Raw genomic sequence first — 16,511 nt, forward strand, 5'->3', positions numbered from 1 at the left:
CCTCTCCACTGTGTGCTGACCGGCAACAGTTTATGCGCTTTGTGATTAAAGTTTTCTCAGTACAGCGTAGGGTTTCACTCTGACTGGACTCTCTTGACGCAACTGACCAGACTGCAACGTCCCGAATTGACAAATCTCAAAGCAGCGGCATCAGACATGAGCTCTATCGTATATCTGAAGACATCTGGCTCTACAGTGAGCCGGATCTGTTCAAGCACGAATGATAGACTCTGTGCCTGCTTCGGCAGTATTCTAAAGCGGACGTGCCTCGAATTTCGCCAAGTCCGCCTCTGGCAAACAGAAGGGAGCATCTCGTTCCGCGACTCGGATAGCCCGCTTTGCGGATGCTGACAGTGTAACAAGCTGGCTCAGGCTCTCGCACGTTGCATCAAAACGGAAGCTCTGGCCATGAACAAGGCCAGAGACTGCTCAAAGACAGGTCTGCCATCATGGGATTTCCAACATTGCAGAGAGCACCCTCTCAAACTCGAACTCAAGATTTCGCTAGGAGAGAAGGTCATTCTGCAGTTGGTCGAAAATCCACCGAGTCTTACATTAGCCCTCGCTATTGCCCTGATAATACACCCCGGCTTGAATTTACTCTTCGCCAAGCTCGAAGCGGAGGCTTAATCCCAGATATCCATAGCGTTCTACGGCTACGTCCACCTCTTACTGAAGCAAAGCCCTAACAAATCACAGGCACCACGGCCATATGTGGTAGCCGTTCATCCGGTATAACTTCCACTTCCAGCCTTCCAACGAACGATGATGCTTGTTGGACTGTACGGCCGTTCTATTATAGTCGATCATATCGTGCAAGAACGTGGAGTGACAGGCTTGAGGTCGTTGACCAGGCCGCCATCCTATCAATACGAATGACTCCGGCAGCGTACGCCAGGGCGATTCCAACTTATACGACGCATACGAAGATGCATGACCGTAAACCATATTCTGCGATTGCGAGGGTGTCCGGTGCGAATGGAGATGACATGCCTTGAAGGTGGTCAAGGTATAAAGACTCACCGTGGCCAAACTGTAGCTGACTGAAACATCAATCGTCAACCTCACTATCACACGCGCAGCATCTAGGATTCTCTTATCCAAACCCGGACACCATGAAGTTCTCCTTGGCGACACTCCTTGCCTACACGAGCGGAGCTTTGACCGCTGCCATGCCCTTGGAGCAAAGCGCCAAAATCGAGCAGAGCGCCAACATCAATTATGTGCAGAATTACAATGGCAATGCTGCACAGTTCAAGTACAACCAGGCCCAAGGTGAGGTGTCAAGCGATTGAAGTCGTGAACGAATGCTGACATCTGTTCAGGAACATACAGCGTGAACTGGAAAGGAGGAATAAACTTCGTTACTGGGCTTGGTTGGTCACAGGGTGGTCCTCGGTGCGTTTATTTGCCCTCGAATGCTTCTGTGCTTCGATACTAACATCGCAACCAGAACTGTCAAATACTCTGGCACCTACAGCCCTGGCAACAGCGGCTCTTACTTCGGCATGTACGGTTGGCTCACCGACCCACTGACCGAGTACTACATCGTCGAAAGCTTTGGTTCCTACGATCCCTGCGCAGATAAAGCTGCGACACAGCGCGGCTCTTTCACCGCCGCTGATCGCTCGACTTACAAGGTCTGCACCAACATCCGGAAAAACAAGCCTTCTATCCATGGCACAGCCACGTTCACTCAGTGGTTCTCTGTCAGACAGGGCAAACGTACAACTGGCACTATCAATACTGGAGAACACTTCAACTACTGGGCAAAACAAGGTTTCGCCAACAGGAATTTTGGGACCATGACGTTTGTTACTGAGGCTTGGAGTGGTGCCGGCAGCGCTTCAGTTACCTTGTCTTGAACGTACGCATTTCGCATACTGGGGAGCCTCAGCGAATGCTCCTTTGTGGCTCAAGACACAGAGCTGAGATGCTGATCGCTGCTTTGCTATCGGAGCCACGCGTTTGCATGATTGGAATGATTGAACGATTTTCTCGAAAAGTCCATGGCCGGTGCTGAAGCCTCAATACACATTTGGTAGAATATAGATAGCACATGAACATTGCGAAACGACTTTCGCATCTGCCTTTTCAGCTTCTGGACTTGCCCGTAGTGGCAGATATCAATGCCAACCACTACTTGGGTTGTGACTACCTTTTGCTCAATAGAAGGAATTTGTGCACATTACTTTTCTGACCGGGTTTGTCCGCATGCGTCAAATGTCCATATAGCGGCATTCAATCCATTGAAGTGCTCTTACCAAATACAATAGATACAAGATTAAGAGCGATTGTCAGCATCGTGCCTTCGTCGACAGTACTTCGGCTATCGAGGCCGACGAGACGGCAGCCCCGCACTAGACAGCGCTAGCCTCACCTCACCTCACCTGAAGAGTGCCACGAAGACAATGCCGCAAACCACAATATCAGCAAGATGGAAGATGAAAGCGCAATCGACGACGAGATTATCGAGCCACCGGAGAAGAGACTGAGAGTTCCAAGAAGGACCCCACGAGCGTAAGTCAGACAATCCCCGCTGAAGCCGGCTTCGCACACACAGACCGGTATCGTCTCGGACTCTTACACCGAAATCCGGTTCGCAGGTGCAAACAATGCCGACAAGCAAAGATCAAGTGTTCGGGCTCGATGCCCTGTGCGCGATGCGCGCGTCGAAGAGACACGTGCGTGTTCCCGTCTGATGAACCGCATGTCTCGGTTCCAGAACGGTACCTCAAAGATCTCGAACGGAGGGTGGCCCGGGCGAGACTTTCGCAATCATCAGCACGGAATGTCGGAGGATTCACTGGGCCATCAGCGAGCTCGCCACCGAATGTAACAAATGCTACACAGCAGGAACAAGAACACAATGATGGCTACGGAGTCATTGAAGCGCCCAATGCGCAACCAGAAGATTCGCGGCACGGTTCGCGAAGCCTAGATGCACTTGGTGAATGTGGCTGTCCCAAAGGCATGAAGTCCCGAGCTAACGAATTGTACAGCCGAAGCATCATCAGCTGCGGCAGCAGCAGTACAACTTCCGGGAAACACGACAGAGAGGTCAGGCTCGGTCACTGCGAACGAGAACGCCTCTGGCCTACTGGCAATCCACAATCCGCTCGTTAGCAGAACTCTCCCATATGTACGCGACACCTGCGGCCGGCCTCGTGAGTATCTCTCAGCTGGCATCTTGTCTCTGGTCTAACATGTGGCGAAAAGGTTATCTCGGTCCAAGTTCTACTTGGGCTTTCTGTCGAAGAGCGTTGTTCCTTCTTGGGCCTCATTCTCCAGGCACTCACGATGACTCTGCGCTACTCAATAACGACGGCACAGCCTTTCGACTTCGATGGGAGACGAAGAGTGCTGTTGAGCCTAGCGACCTGAATGATCTTCCTGCAGCCGACTATGCCTTGTATCTGTACAATTCCGTGAAATTTCGGCTTGGAGAACTCTTCGGAATCATGGATGAAGCGAGATTCATGAGCCACTTTGAAAGATTCCATCGTGAGCCCTGGCAGGTCGCGACTGAACAGCGATTATGGTTCGTGGAATACCTACTCATTTTGGCTTATGGAAAAGCACTATTGAGCCATCCTGGCCGATCATCCGTACCGGGTAGTGACTTCGCAGCTCGCGCCATGGCCTTGCTCCCTGACGCTGCAACTCTGCATGAAGAGGGCATGCATTCGATTGAGGTTTTGGCACTAGTTGCCTTGTACTTCCAATCGATTGATATGCGGGTCACTGCTTACCAATACGTAAGTCGTCCTGACGAGACATCATGACTCTAGCTGACAAGTCCAGATTGGCCAAGCTTTGAGATTGTGCTATGTGGAAGGGATCCATCTACATATTCCCGACGATGTCATTAGCCCAGAGTTCTCGTTACGATGTCACAAAGTCTTCTGGGTGATATACGTTCTCGATCGAGAGTTGTCGTCTCTAATGGGCGCCATCACACCTGGCTCCGAAGACGACGTCGCTGCATTCATGGCGCCTGAGAGACAGAACTCAATTCTTGACAAGGCTCTTATGCTTCGGGTGCGGTTATCACGCCTCATTGCGACGACGTGCACTAGTGAGTTCATTCTTCTGCATCCGACGCCAGCATCTGACCGGAATTTGCAGCACTATACAGCGTAGACGAGAGCTTTGGCACCTCGTTCGTGAAGAACACAACCTGGATCCTCCACCGACTGGCCGAAGTATCTCATGAAATCGAGAGTGTAGTCAACACACTGAACCAGCCTTCGAAGACTGAGATGCCTCACATGCTGAGACGCGTAATGCTATCATATCACCACGTAAGTCTTCCAAAACGCTTATCCCCATGATAGCTTCACTAACACCAATCCCAGTGCATTGTGCTTGCCACTCGTCCCCTAATCATGTGGCTTCTAATGCTCAGTCTTCCACCAGCAACGTCCGAGCCCCAACAGCTTGCCACTCCCATATCCGCCCTACTGCACGCCTCGGCTGAGTCCGCCACAACGATTATCCTCATGCTCAAATCCCTCACAGAACGTGGCCTGCTCGAGACCTTTCTTCCCTTCCAACTCGAATACGCCTTCGCATCTGGCATGCTTCTTTCTATTCTGGGCTCCCTCCTACCATCCTACATTCCCGACCCCAGCTGGAGCACAACATTGAACTTCATCCTCGATGAAATGGCATCTAAATCCAATGTCGTGGCTCCGCTGCGGAAAGCAGAACTAGAAGCACTGCATCGCTTGCTCGATCCTGTGCGGACGCAGGAGCCGCTAATCGTGCCGGGACCGAACGATTCAAACATGACAATGTCGTGGCACACAGAAGAGCAACAAGATACTGCTGCCACAGGACAAGCAGCAGGCTCTGAGAACCTAACATCGCTGCATGAAGGAGAGACAAGTACTGCAGCAGATTCAAACGCGTTTTACATGCCATGGGATCCGCTGTATGACATGGGACAATCTGGACAGCCGGAATTGATGTTGGAGCTCGCAGCACAATTGGAGACGAATGATTTCGATCCTTCTTTCTTGTTAGGGCCAATTGAGGGAAATGGATTGTAAGAACGTACAGTATTATCTTGTCAAATTCTCCTGCTTCTGTCTACCACAACACCTCTCACCGTTGGCCTTCCCAGCTCGAGCGCCGACGGAAGCCATTGAATTCCAGAGCGCTGGTGCGTTTGACAGGGGTTTCGATGATTTCTCTCTGCATTCCCGCGTGGCATACTTACCTCTAATGGCAGAGCATTGTCCGAGCACTTGGAGCCACTCGCGGCAGTATTCTGCACGTCCGATGCTGTCTCTATGCATTCGCAATCGGCACATTTATACCTGATGCCAGAGCAACGCTTCGAAGTATGGAGACGAGCAAGAGGGCCATCACATCGTGCCATTCACTGACTCGAAAATGAGAACGTACAAAACCTCTTATGCTATCTTTCCCTGCATACAAGATCGATATTCTGCATATACGGCCTCAAAAACATGCCAAAATCCGGAGACCCTCGCATCATTTGTCTCTTCGTGCAATTGGAGGCTCTTGAGATGAGATCACACAGGACGTCTCGCGATATCTCTGTATGTATTCGCAATCAAGGAGCCTGCATATGCGACAACTGAGACATCACAAAATTTGGAGAACGCATGAGTCCACTGGACATCTCATACCATCATCACATGCCTTTATCATCAACTTTCCCATCCAGATGGCCTCAGAAACACTTCCAGATACAAAGTTTGCATAAGCTCTTTGGCCCTCTCACACTGTCGTTCCATTCGTTCACCATCAACAATCTCTTACACCCGGCCCCAAAACATCTCGAGATTCGGAGACACCGATAGTCCACTTGACCTCTCAACGTATCGCTCCATACACTCGAGGTCGAACTGTCTACATCTGGGACCACAGAAGCATCCAAAAATTGAGAGACAGCGGCACTTTCATCAATTCCTGCCACAGCCTGCATCCATTTGAGGTCGAGATTTCCTGATCTATGACCACAGATGCGTTCAGGAAAATGGAGAATGAGGCAACTTTTCGGCCTTCTCACACTTTCTCTCCGTTTGCTCCCCTCGAAGTTTTCCACATGTACCGCCATAGAGGATTCCAGAAACCCACAGACAGTGACAATTTCTTTGCCTTCTCGGACTAGCTCTATGTGCATGCGCGGTCAAGGTCTCCCTACGCAGGACCACAGAGGTATCTCGAAATCCAGAGACATTCACGTTAGAACCACAGATACATTAAAAGTGAGGCAGTAAACGATCTTTCAGGTCGGGAGAAATCAATTACTTTTATTGTCTGCCATCTATGGCAGAGCATGCTCACTTCTCCTCACTTCTCTCCAAGCGCAGTCACTTCATTTCCAACCAACCCATCCTCTCCAGCCTCCCCATCTCCCTCTCCATTCCCACCCTCGCCTCACGCACGCCAACCTTCTCCGCATATGAGTCCAGCGTTCTCACACCCATATACGAGCTCTGTCCTGCCCAAAGATGTGCCAAATGCTTCCTCTCCTCCCTGACCTTTCTCTTCAATTCCCGTTCCTTTGCTCGCAAGATGACAACTTCCTTCTCCAAGAACTTGCCATACTCTCCCAAGCCTTCCTGTCTAACCAACTTGTTGACACGCAAAATAGCCGGCTCAAGCGGCTCCGTAGCAGTAGCAACGGCATCTTTCCATGCTGAAGCCGAGAGTGGTGGTGGAAGATAGTCGTGCTTGCTCGTACGCTGCTGCGTTTTGCGGTAGTCCTCCCAGCGCTGCTCCAAACACTCGTTGTAGATCTGTAGACGCGTCTCCGTAGGCAGATCAAAAAAGCCAGACTTCTTGTTCCTGTTCTTCAGTGGTGGTAGTGGCGCAACGCAAAGCTGCGCAAGAAGCTTGATGGTAGATTCTGGAGCGCTCAACAAGAACTCTCGAGCAAAAGGATCGAAGCTCTGTCGCGGTTTCGTGCTGCGTGATGTAGGTTCCTGTGCTTCTCGAAGGAGTGGAGAGATGAGGGCTGAAATCTCCTCGATGAACTTGTGCGTTGCCTTTGACTGTATGTTGTATGGCGACTCGGCTGTTGAGGTGGCGGCGAGTGCTGCTTTGTGGAGCGAATTGTCAGTCTCTCCTTTTCTATCTTTCGTGTAGTATGTAGGGGGTTTGAGCTCGCCCAGTGGCATTCTGGAGGCAACGCGGCGCGCCATCTTGTCTAATGTACGTGATGGTTGAAATTCTTCATTGTGCGGAAGCGCTCCTGAGAAAGTCGACAGGGCAAACGCATGACTCAGCCTGCGTGCGTTATGTGGTGGGCCTGACTGCAGGCATCAGGAAGTGAAGCGCAACGGGCAGGCGAAGAGACAAACAGTCGTGGATCCCGGTCGCCGCAACTGAAGTCCGGGCCCACGTAATCGTTCGTGGACACGAGAGCTTCACTTCTTCACTTGGGAACACCTGCCGCACGGGGCTGAGGAGAAACTGGTCTCCATTCCGACAAAACACTATCAAGATATCATGCTATTACACACTCCCAGCATACTCCACGCTTTTCAACAAAGATCACTAGTTATTTCCTGACAAAAGAGATATGCTTTGCCGTGGTTGGTATCAGTGTAAAATGACAATCGCCGTACCGTCGCCCTGCTGCGGCTCCTGTTCTTCTTCTTGTCACATCAAGCTCCCGATCCCTAGTATAAAGACATGAAAGTAAAGAGAGTTCCGTTCAATACTCCACAAACTTTGCAGCATCAGAAGTCTATCCTTGACTGGCAGGTCCACGAGTATGGTTTGGCGTGCCATGCGATCCAGCAATGCTAGGAGGGCCTGCGTGAGCAGCTGGCGGTGGTGGAGGAGCACTGTCCACCGGCAGTCGCACTTTGCCCATATTCGGCTGCGGTCTTGCACCCCACGTCAGCAAGCAAAGTCTGAAAAGGCCACGCAAGGTGAAAGAGAGTAAATTATCAATGCTCCAAGTGCTGGGTATCATTTTTGAAATGGAAGCATGTCTAGTACCCGTTCATGGTCATGCGCTGGCTTTGTCTGCTGAGCTCGCGGTCGGCTGCTGGGGAGATGGGCCGGCTACCACCGTGCACTTGAGCGGAGCTCTCCTTGAGTGCGAGCAGCTGCTTGGCACGGAAAGACTCGTAGTGGATCTGAGAAGTGGTCTCGATCAGGTCCTGCAAGTGTGTGCGGGTGAGGAAGTCGCGGAGATAGACAAATTCGCAGTGCTTCTCGTCCTCGACGTTGATGGTTCCCCAGCGGTTCTGGCGGCCACGCACGGTCTTGCCATTAACGTTGATGTTGCGCTCACTGCCGACAACTGCGAATGGGATGATGGACTAATGAAGTCAGTAGAGCTTACAGCGTAAGGCGTAGAAGCTGCCATACCTTGATCTGGGAGTTCATTGCCGCCTCCTCCGAATCGTACTCCTCATTCTCGTAGGGGTACATGCGGATGTTGTGGAAAGCAAACTCCTCCTTGATGCGGTCCTTGAACAGCTGCCTCTCTTCCAGAGTGAGACTATCAGACTTGGCGATGACAGGCACGACATTGACCGTCTCACTCAGCTTCTTGAGCACGACAATGTCAATTGGCTTCAAAGAGTGGCCAGTTGGGGAGATGAAGTACAGGCAGCAGTGAATGCGAGTGTCCTGAATGTATCGCTCACGCTGAGCAGTCAACTCTTTTCGCAGGTATGCGCTGTGTTGGTCCTTGATGTATTTGACGATAGGATCCCAGCAGCGGTCGTTGTTGACCAGATCGCCGTAGCCAGGAGTGTCCACAATGTTCAGGCGCAGACGCACACCGTTCTCCTCAATGACATGTGCGACTGGGTGGATCTCGGTGGTTTGGCGGATAGGCTCGTTGGGTGTGAGACGGCCCTTGCTGTCGACGAGGTGCGATGCGAAAATGGTGTTGATGAGAGTCGACTTGCCGAGACCGGTTTGACCTATTCGTGAGGATGGGTGTTAGCTTCTCATCGCCCAATGGCTGAATGCCAAGTCTGCTTCAAGGCGCAAATGTGCAGCATGGTGATGTGTTTGACATACCGACGCAGATGACGTTGAATTGAAACCCGCGCTTCAACAGCTTCTTCTCGATCTGGGTGGTGATGCTGTCGAAACCAACGTGGCTCTTGGGAAACACGCTCTGGGGCTGCTGCGCATTCATCGTCGCGGCAGCCATGGTCGCTGGCGGTGCGGTGAGTGTTCGGAGCTGATGGCGGTGCGGTTGTCGGGCGGAGTGGGTTCAGCGAGCGACAGCGATGGCAAGGCGATGTGGTTAACGGGTCGAGGGAGGTGCTCCTGCTGCGAATGGTATAGGAGCGGGATGGAGAAAGTGCGGACGTGTCCAAGCTCAAGGGGTCCGACAGGGGAAGCCGCGACCTCCACCGCCAATCACACGACGAGGAAGCGGCCGCCATTCATGCAGCATTATTAGCAGAATCAAGCGCGCTGCAGATCTGCCCGCCCGTGATGAAGCTGATACATACAGTAGTGACAGCACCGCACACGAGACACAGCGCCGACGACATCAACACAATGGCGACGTTACGAGCTCCATCAGCATCTCTCCTCTCAGCCTTCCTCCCGGTGGTGCGCGCACGTCTCCTTCCACAAGAAGCGGCAGTGCGCCGGATACCTCTTCTCCAGCAAATACAGCAACTTCGCGCAGCCGCGAGCCTTCTGCCTGCCGTGCTTGTGCCCATCCCGTCATTACTCGAGCAAATATGGGACGGAATACTGAAGGCGGTGCCTAAGAAGAAGACGAGCCACATGAAGAAGCGACATCGACAGATGGCAGGCAAGGCACTGAAGGATGTCACAGCATTGAACAAATGCAGCGCATGTGGGAGGGTCAAGCGAGCACACGTGCTATGTCCATATTGTGTGAACAGTAGGCGATCCATGATCTGAGTCTAGAAGCGATGATACTGACTCTGCAACAGGCATCAAGCAATGGTTCGCGAATGGCTTCAAGTCAAAACAAGAGGTGGAAGCCGACAAAGAGAAGAAGTTCGATGAGCTCAATGCGGAACGAGAACTGTTGGGCAGGAAACCCTACAGATGGGAAGATTTGTATGATGATAAAAAGACAGATGCGAAGGTGTAAGAGGCCGAACTTGCAACATTCCAGCATAGCACAGGCGTTCGGATTATGGGACCTCCTCCAGCGAAAGGAGCTGTAGAAAATTTACACCGCAATGGTATGTACAAAGGAATCGACAGATCCACTTACAGCCATGGCACGATTCTTGCGTGGCTTTCACGCAGCGTAAGAGGAATGCCATCACAAAGAAGCGAAGCTGTACTTCCACTTCCGGACAAAGCCAAAGAAGGTGGGTTCAAGCATCGTGCGGACTGATTATTCAGGCAATGGCTTTGAGATGCTCTATGAGACAATTGTGCGCAGCAAGCTGCAGAGCACCATACCAATGAACGGAGGTATACTCACCCCGGCGCACAATGCCGCTGTTGAGGCAGAGAGAGGGTTACCCCCCGGGACTCTTATCCAAGTCTACCAAAGACGCGAAGACCTGATCCGAGCCGCCGGTCGAGCTCTCTTCACACAACTTCGATATGCTCCACCCACTACGGACCAACTGCGCAGAGCAGTGCGCAGCCACTTCATCTCTCGCATGGCAGCCTCCCTGGAACTCCATATGCCGACGTGGGCCGAGTACGCAACTGCCGGACCACGGCCCTCTTTTGAACAGGTGATGCAACAAGCCGATGGTAATCGTGAGCCGTTGATGCATGGTTTGCCCGCATGGTTTACACCCGAGCATAATTTCTGGCTGGCTTCGATCACCGGATTCGATGAATACGAAGTCTTAGAGTCATACCAGCAAGACCCAAACGTGCAACGTATCGTAGAAGAGATACGAGTCGGCGGGCCTGCGCCTGCATATGGCGAGCTCTTCACACCTCCGCCATATTCTCCGCCACGTCCACGGACATTCGCAGAGGAACGCGCTTTCGGCGATCCTTGGATCCGACGTCCTTCGATCTCCAGAAGGCCACATTTGGGAGACCGATACAACAACTCAAGGCTTCCAGACTCCATTGCAGTAGCCGATCCTTCGAACTGGGTGTTCCCGACTGAGCGTGCACCACCTGCGAATGGGGTGGCCAGCAGCGATGGTCCGCCTCCTTACAGTAATGCAACGCGTGATCCGGCGAATGACCACGCAAGACGCAGAGCTCGTATCTACGCGACGACCATGACCGGCAGACCGTCCAACCTGCTTTCGCCATCTGATGTTTCCGAAGTCGAGACGGTGACGGAAAGCGACTCGACTGACAGTGACGAAGGTCTCACGTCCCAGCTGGGACAATTCTTGCAAGCGGACACGTCTCTCTCTACAAACCGTCTGGGGGCAGGACTGTTCGACTACAGGCGGTCAAGCTTGTCCGGCTTCTCGAATGCCAGGTCTGGGCCGCCGTACGCGCCTTCACCACCTGCCTACCCTCACAATCGCCACCTCAGGCCGCGCGGTGTAGCACCTGCTCAACGGCTCAGTCTTGTGCCGCTGCCCTCGTCGTCGCAGAGGCCATCGGAAAACTTCAACAGCGTGCCGCAAAGAGTGCCAGGGAGCTATCGGGCAACTTCACAACGTCATGGTCGTCCGCAGAACACGCCTCGCTCAGAACATCGCGCGAATAGCGCTTTACAAGCCGTGGAGGCAGGTGTGCTGAATGAGGTGCGCGACGCTTGTCTGGAAGCTCACAATCCTACTGTTGAACCGGAGACAGAAAGTGAGAGTGAGTTCGAGGGGTTTCCCGATGAGGTGGAGGATGAGCCTGAAGCTCCCATGCAACCCGATAGAATTCCTCGAAGGAAGTCGAGTGTCGGAGGACCAGCGAGAAGGACGAGGAGTAAGACGCAGAGACGGATATAGTAATGAATGAATAGTCGAAATACTACTCTTCCTTCGATTCAGCCGAAGTGTAAGTTACATGTAATGTGCCAATTCGTGCTGCTGCTCTGCAGGCATGTGATATCGCGATTTCGACGCGTATCCAGTGACATCAGCTTCATCCCACTTCACATGTCGACTTGAACTTCTGCAACCACGTCCATTGCACTGCAGTGCAGAGCTTGTGCTCCTCGCAATTATGGTACGACAACATATAGTCGCCTTCAAACGAGTTATGCTAAGCGCCCGTGCAGTCGAAGCAATACCTTCAAACGCTCACCATTTCCGACGCGCACCCCACCGATATCTTCTCTCTCGCCGTAACGCCCTCGCATCTCCTTACCGCATTTGGATCCTCGAGTATCAAGATCTACAGCACAAAAGGACAGACAATACACGCCGATAGCACCGAAGACGAGAACCCCTACCCTCTCGTACAGACTCTCGAAAAGGTCCACCCGCTGGGCTGCCACCACATCTGCACCAGCCTCGACGGCAAACTCGCTGCTTCCGTCGGCTTCGCGGGGGACCTGAAACTATGGCAGAACGATGAGGAATCCGACGAATGGCGAGAAAAGGGACAAATCATCACAGACAAAAAGAATGCCGGCGAGCATTGGGCTCCCGCTCTGAGCGAGAACGGACAATACCTTGCCGTAACGACCTCAGATGGCCGCGTCAATGTCTATGACACCACAAACATCGCGCCTGCAGCCAGCACAGCCGAGAAGATTGCCCAATATGAGACGAAGGGCTCCTTTGGCATGTCCATCGACCTCTCGCCCAATGGGGAAATGACCGCAACCGGGCACCAAAACGGCAGCATCTACATCTTCAACAACGCGACGAAACGTCTCGCGCACTCCCTTTCCGGTCTCATCAAGCCCGTCCGCAGCGTCAAATTCTCTCCTGCGAACAAGTTCCTTGCAGCGGCTGGCGACTCACGCATTATCGCACTCTACGATACGCAATCTGGAGAGCAAGTTGCGAATTTGACGGGGCATGGCAGCTGGATCACAAGTCTGGACTGGAATTGGAGTGGAGAGTTCTTAGTGAGCTGTGGATATGACGGAAAGGTGAAAGTGTGGAGTATGGAGCGACGGGAGTGCGTAGCGACACAAACGGAGAGTGAGAAGTGTTTGTGGGGTGTAAAGTGGCTGGTCCAGGGGCCGAAGGCGAGGAACGAGGTCTTCGTCACTGGTGGCGCGGGCAAGGGTTTGAGCTTCTACAGAGAGGCTAGCGGGACATGATGAAGATTTGGGAAACAAGCGGAGTTCTGGAGTGCTTCGATGGCATAGATGGACGGGAGCACATGGAAGTTTCTGGCCACGACTGCATGTACGTTTACGATACCCATGGCGCAATGCTGATCTTCTGTAGAATGAGTGCGTTGCACAGCTACAAAAAGCGAGTATGTTGTACAGATGACAATACGACAGATTTCATACTCTTCTACCCCATTTCGAATAGCACGGCCCAAGCTACCGACCTCAGGTCTACCTGCTCAAAACTCGAACCAGAGGTCGTCACAACGAACACACCAAGTTTTCGTTCGGGTCAAGATATCCTCCCTGCTGAGATGGACATCCTCAGGTGTTAGTTGACATAATACCTTGGACGTTCTCCATCCTTGTACCGCACAGCTGGCTTCCTTCTGACTCCATCGGGGTTTCGAAATCTCACTTCAGCAGGGTGAGGTCGGTTCTGCGAGTTCATACGTTGGGCATTACTGCGCTTCACACTGGGCTCTGTGATTGATCCTTTGAGGTGCGGGCGATCAACCGAATTTTTGCGCATGGCATCACGGCGCTTTAGCTCGTCCACTTTGCCTATGACAAGAGTTAGATGGTGATGATGGATTCGCACAGTGAGGCGCAGTCCTACGTACCTGGCTCAGCTCTCGGTTCGACAGCGGTTTGCTTCTTGCCTTTGCTAAAGCAGGGAAGCGTGAATCGAGCTCGACTTCCACCGTAATAGTTGCCAGCACGTGCGCGACGGGCTTCGCGAATGGCTCGGATGGTGGCTTCGTCAAGATCTCCATACTCTTCCGCGTAGCTTCTGGCCGCGGTTGGACGACTGTAGCTGCCAATCGAAGCGCCGGTAGAGCTTGGAGCATTCGCGAACAGCCCATTACCTCCACCTCCGTTGAATGAAGACGGGTAGCCGCTTGCTACGGGCCTGCTTCCGAACAAGCCACCATTGTTGGACACGGCTGGAGAGACCGCGCCCAGACCTCTGCCGAGAGTAGTGGTATCGGCTCGTGGGACGTCTCCGAAGAGTGGGCTGCGAGCTGAGAGTGGAGTGGGTAGAGTCGAACCGCCACCAGCGTTCGTCTGCAAGAACCCGCTTCTGTACGCTGGGCCTGGAACACCCGGCTGGTAAGCAGGACGCAGGCTTGATGGATGGTTCCAGGTTCCTAGACTCGTTGGGTTGCCGTACACAGAAGCTGCTGGAACGGCGTAATCGAAGCGAGGATGAGGCGCAGGAGCCGGGATCTCCTCGATCTCGTCATCGTCCTCTTCTTCATCCTCATCGGTGTCGTAGTCTACTGGCTCTGGAGCGAACTCTTCAAAGTCATCGTCCTCGTCCGCGGTCTCCTCGTTACCATCATCATCCTCTTCCTCTTCCTCGACAATCTCATCAGCCAATTCAACATCTTCCGCTTCATCACCCGACGTCACCGTGGCCTGCGGCACTTTCACTGGCGCATTTTCCTTCACTCCGCCTCGTTGCACAGGAGCCGGCACCTTACCATGGCTCAATGACGAGGTATCTTTCTTCCTAATCGCACTCCTTCTCATCGCCTCCGCTCTATCGCCCACAGTAATCACATACTCCTTATTCTGCTCTCTCGCAGCCTTCTTCTTCTCCTCCTTTATCTTTCTCATCGCGGCTTTCCGTTCTGCTTTCTTGATCTCTCCTAATTCTAACTCAAGACGCAGATATTCGATAACATTTGGGAGTTGGTGTTTGAAGGTCCAGCGGTAGGCTTCTGTCAAAGCCCCTGGTGGGAAGTTGTTCTCACGTTCAACTTTGCGTTTGTGAGCTGATGTGAAAGGCAGGGGATCACCAGTTTCAGGGTCGATTTCGTTGTCAGAGGAGTAAGGAATCTCTTCTTCTTCCTCTTCATCCTCGACGAGGCGCATTGCAGTGGACCGGGTCCGAGGGGCCATTGTGATGCTGGTTCTTGGTATTCAAGGTGGTTATGAGGTGGCGAGAACGAAATACGCGCTCTGGTCGAGGGAACGGAAAAGGTAGAGCTGGAGCTGGGAGACATTGTGGTCTTGGAGCTCGATGATGTGTGCCGAAGCGTGAGACAAAGGAGTGGTGGTGCTTCATTGTCTTTAGCTGAAGAATGTGGCTTATTGCCGAATGCGGAAGTTCTGCTTCTTACTGAAAGACTTGTCGCATCACAATAGGCAAGCTGTCAGGCCGGATTCGGGATGGAGCTGGGACAAAGAGAAGTTCCTTGGATATCGAGCCGGAAGACAAACTGACGTGGTGTTGCAGTGTTCACGACAAAACTGTCCCCATGAGCGCTCTCCCACAGCCTCGCCACACTACGCTTCTATCTCTGCAATACGTTTCTCCACCTTGCGCAAACGCTCAAGCTCAAATCTCGCACTCTCCACCTCCACCGCCGACCATTCCTTGCGAGGTTTGTGATATTCACCTAATCGACTCATAGCCGAAATAGTCTCACTTCTTTCATTGAAAGTACAATCCCTACCACACTTCTCATGGCGCCTCAATCGCTGCCGGAGAGAACGTGAAATACCCACCCATTCTGGCTCCGTATCTCGTTTCGTCTCGAGAAATTTCTTGTACTCTGGTAGTCTCTCTTGCCGAGATAGGCTGCATGTAGCGAGTATAGGAGCTTCCAGGCCGCAGAACTCTCTGGGGTCTTGCAAGAATTCTTGGCCATTCTGAGATCTCTAGAAGCTGATGTTGTTGTTGGAGCGCATTGGCGTGAAACGGTCTGGAGGATCGAACGGCTCATCGAATACGTGCCTTGCATGGCTATTCCCGTGCATTTCGAAGGCGTGTTCGTAAATGAGCATTCTGAGCTCTGGTGGAGTCGTCAGAACGGACATTGTGGCGAGTGCGGACGTTGCGTCGTTCAAATGATGTAGTTTCAACAGCTGAGCCTTGCACTATTGCGCCTTTCGTTGGTTTGGAGTCTTGGTATTTCGAATGACTGATGATGGGTATCTATTGATCTTGTCAATTAGAAAGTAGAACGTGGTCAAACAAATAGTGAGCTCCTCTTCATTCGTTCTGCTGAGCCGAACGTGGAGAGGACCAAATCTGTGAGTCTTGTGCTACGCTTCGCGATCTTGAAGTTGTACAAAACATCAGGAACCGGCACTCCAGCGGTTCTGCCTGATTGTGATGGTGTAGGATTCAGGAATAATGTCGCTTTGCGGTGTGCGAATTCGGTCATTGAAGTGCTCTCGTTGTGATCTGCTTTTCCTCATGCTATTCGTCACCACAGTATCTTCCGCAAGGAGCACGGTGCGCAGTCGCGAAGGTGCCGACAGGCATGCCGGACCTACTTGTGACCATTCATGATGTCCGCAGTCCTGCACTCCACAAGACCATCGAACATCTCTGCGG

General features: G+C 52.5%; 9 protein-coding genes across 9 annotated transcripts; 5 read left to right on the forward strand and 4 right to left on the reverse strand.

Annotated features, from left to right (window-relative positions):
- Positions 1–1,115: 1,115 nt before the first annotated feature.
- On the forward strand, positions 1,116–1,865 carry CKM354_000768700 (uncharacterized protein; the record flags this gene model as incomplete). Its single annotated transcript, XM_044803042.1, has 3 exons — positions 1,116–1,275; positions 1,326–1,398; positions 1,454–1,865. The coding sequence occupies 3 exons, from the start codon at positions 1,116–1,118 to the stop codon at positions 1,863–1,865; spliced, it is 645 nt and encodes a 214-aa protein (XP_044658977.1).
- A 572-nt stretch (positions 1,866–2,437) lies between these two features.
- On the forward strand, positions 2,438–5,054 carry CKM354_000768800 (uncharacterized protein; the record flags this gene model as incomplete). The annotated part of the gene is made up of 7 exons (XM_044803043.1): positions 2,438–2,520; positions 2,607–2,950; positions 3,003–3,167; positions 3,220–3,758; positions 3,805–4,078; positions 4,129–4,304; positions 4,359–5,054. 7 exons carry the CDS (start codon positions 2,438–2,440, stop codon positions 5,052–5,054), a joined length of 2,277 nt encoding a protein of 758 aa, XP_044658978.1.
- A 1,293-nt stretch (positions 5,055–6,347) lies between these two features.
- CKM354_000768900 (uncharacterized protein) lies at positions 6,348–7,181 on the reverse strand (the record flags this gene model as incomplete). Its single annotated transcript, XM_044803044.1, has 1 exon — positions 6,348–7,181. One exon carries the CDS (start codon positions 7,179–7,181, stop codon positions 6,348–6,350), a length of 834 nt encoding a protein of 277 aa, XP_044658979.1.
- A 548-nt stretch (positions 7,182–7,729) lies between these two features.
- On the reverse strand, positions 7,730–7,960 carry CKM354_000769000 (uncharacterized protein; the record flags this gene model as incomplete). The annotated part of the gene is made up of 1 exon (XM_044803045.1): positions 7,730–7,960. One exon carries the CDS (start codon positions 7,958–7,960, stop codon positions 7,730–7,732), a length of 231 nt encoding a protein of 76 aa, XP_044658980.1.
- A 19-nt stretch (positions 7,961–7,979) lies between these two features.
- On the reverse strand, positions 7,980–9,160 carry CKM354_000769100 (septin CDC10; the record flags this gene model as incomplete). Its single annotated transcript, XM_044803046.1, has 3 exons — positions 7,980–8,312; positions 8,362–8,924; positions 9,025–9,160. 3 exons carry the CDS (start codon positions 9,158–9,160, stop codon positions 7,980–7,982), a joined length of 1,032 nt encoding a protein of 343 aa, XP_044658981.1.
- Positions 9,161–9,516: 356 nt separating this feature from the next.
- CKM354_000769200 (uncharacterized protein) lies at positions 9,517–10,087 on the forward strand (the record flags this gene model as incomplete). Its single annotated transcript, XM_044803047.1, has 2 exons — positions 9,517–9,871; positions 9,924–10,087. 2 exons carry the CDS (start codon positions 9,517–9,519, stop codon positions 10,085–10,087), a joined length of 519 nt encoding a protein of 172 aa, XP_044658982.1.
- Positions 10,088–10,409: 322 nt separating this feature from the next.
- Positions 10,410–11,876, forward strand: CKM354_000769300 (uncharacterized protein; the record flags this gene model as incomplete). Its single annotated transcript, XM_044803048.1, has 1 exon — positions 10,410–11,876. The coding sequence occupies one exon, from the start codon at positions 10,410–10,412 to the stop codon at positions 11,874–11,876; it is 1,467 nt and encodes a 488-aa protein (XP_044658983.1).
- Positions 11,877–12,093: 217 nt separating this feature from the next.
- Positions 12,094–13,144, forward strand: CKM354_000769400 (uncharacterized protein; the record flags this gene model as incomplete). The annotated part of the gene is made up of 2 exons (XM_044803049.1): positions 12,094–12,096; positions 12,149–13,144. The coding sequence occupies 2 exons, from the start codon at positions 12,094–12,096 to the stop codon at positions 13,142–13,144; spliced, it is 999 nt and encodes a 332-aa protein (XP_044658984.1).
- A 346-nt stretch (positions 13,145–13,490) lies between these two features.
- Positions 13,491–15,067, reverse strand: CKM354_000769500 (uncharacterized protein; the record flags this gene model as incomplete). Its single annotated transcript, XM_044803050.1, has 2 exons — positions 13,491–13,723; positions 13,783–15,067. 2 exons carry the CDS (start codon positions 15,065–15,067, stop codon positions 13,491–13,493), a joined length of 1,518 nt encoding a protein of 505 aa, XP_044658985.1.
- Positions 15,068–16,511: the final 1,444 nt, after the last annotated feature.

This window comes from Cercospora kikuchii (assembly GCF_019650295.1).
Source record: "Cercospora kikuchii DNA, contig_00004, whole genome shotgun sequence".
Classification (NCBI taxonomy): Eukaryota; Fungi; Ascomycota; class Dothideomycetes; order Mycosphaerellales; family Mycosphaerellaceae; genus Cercospora; species Cercospora kikuchii.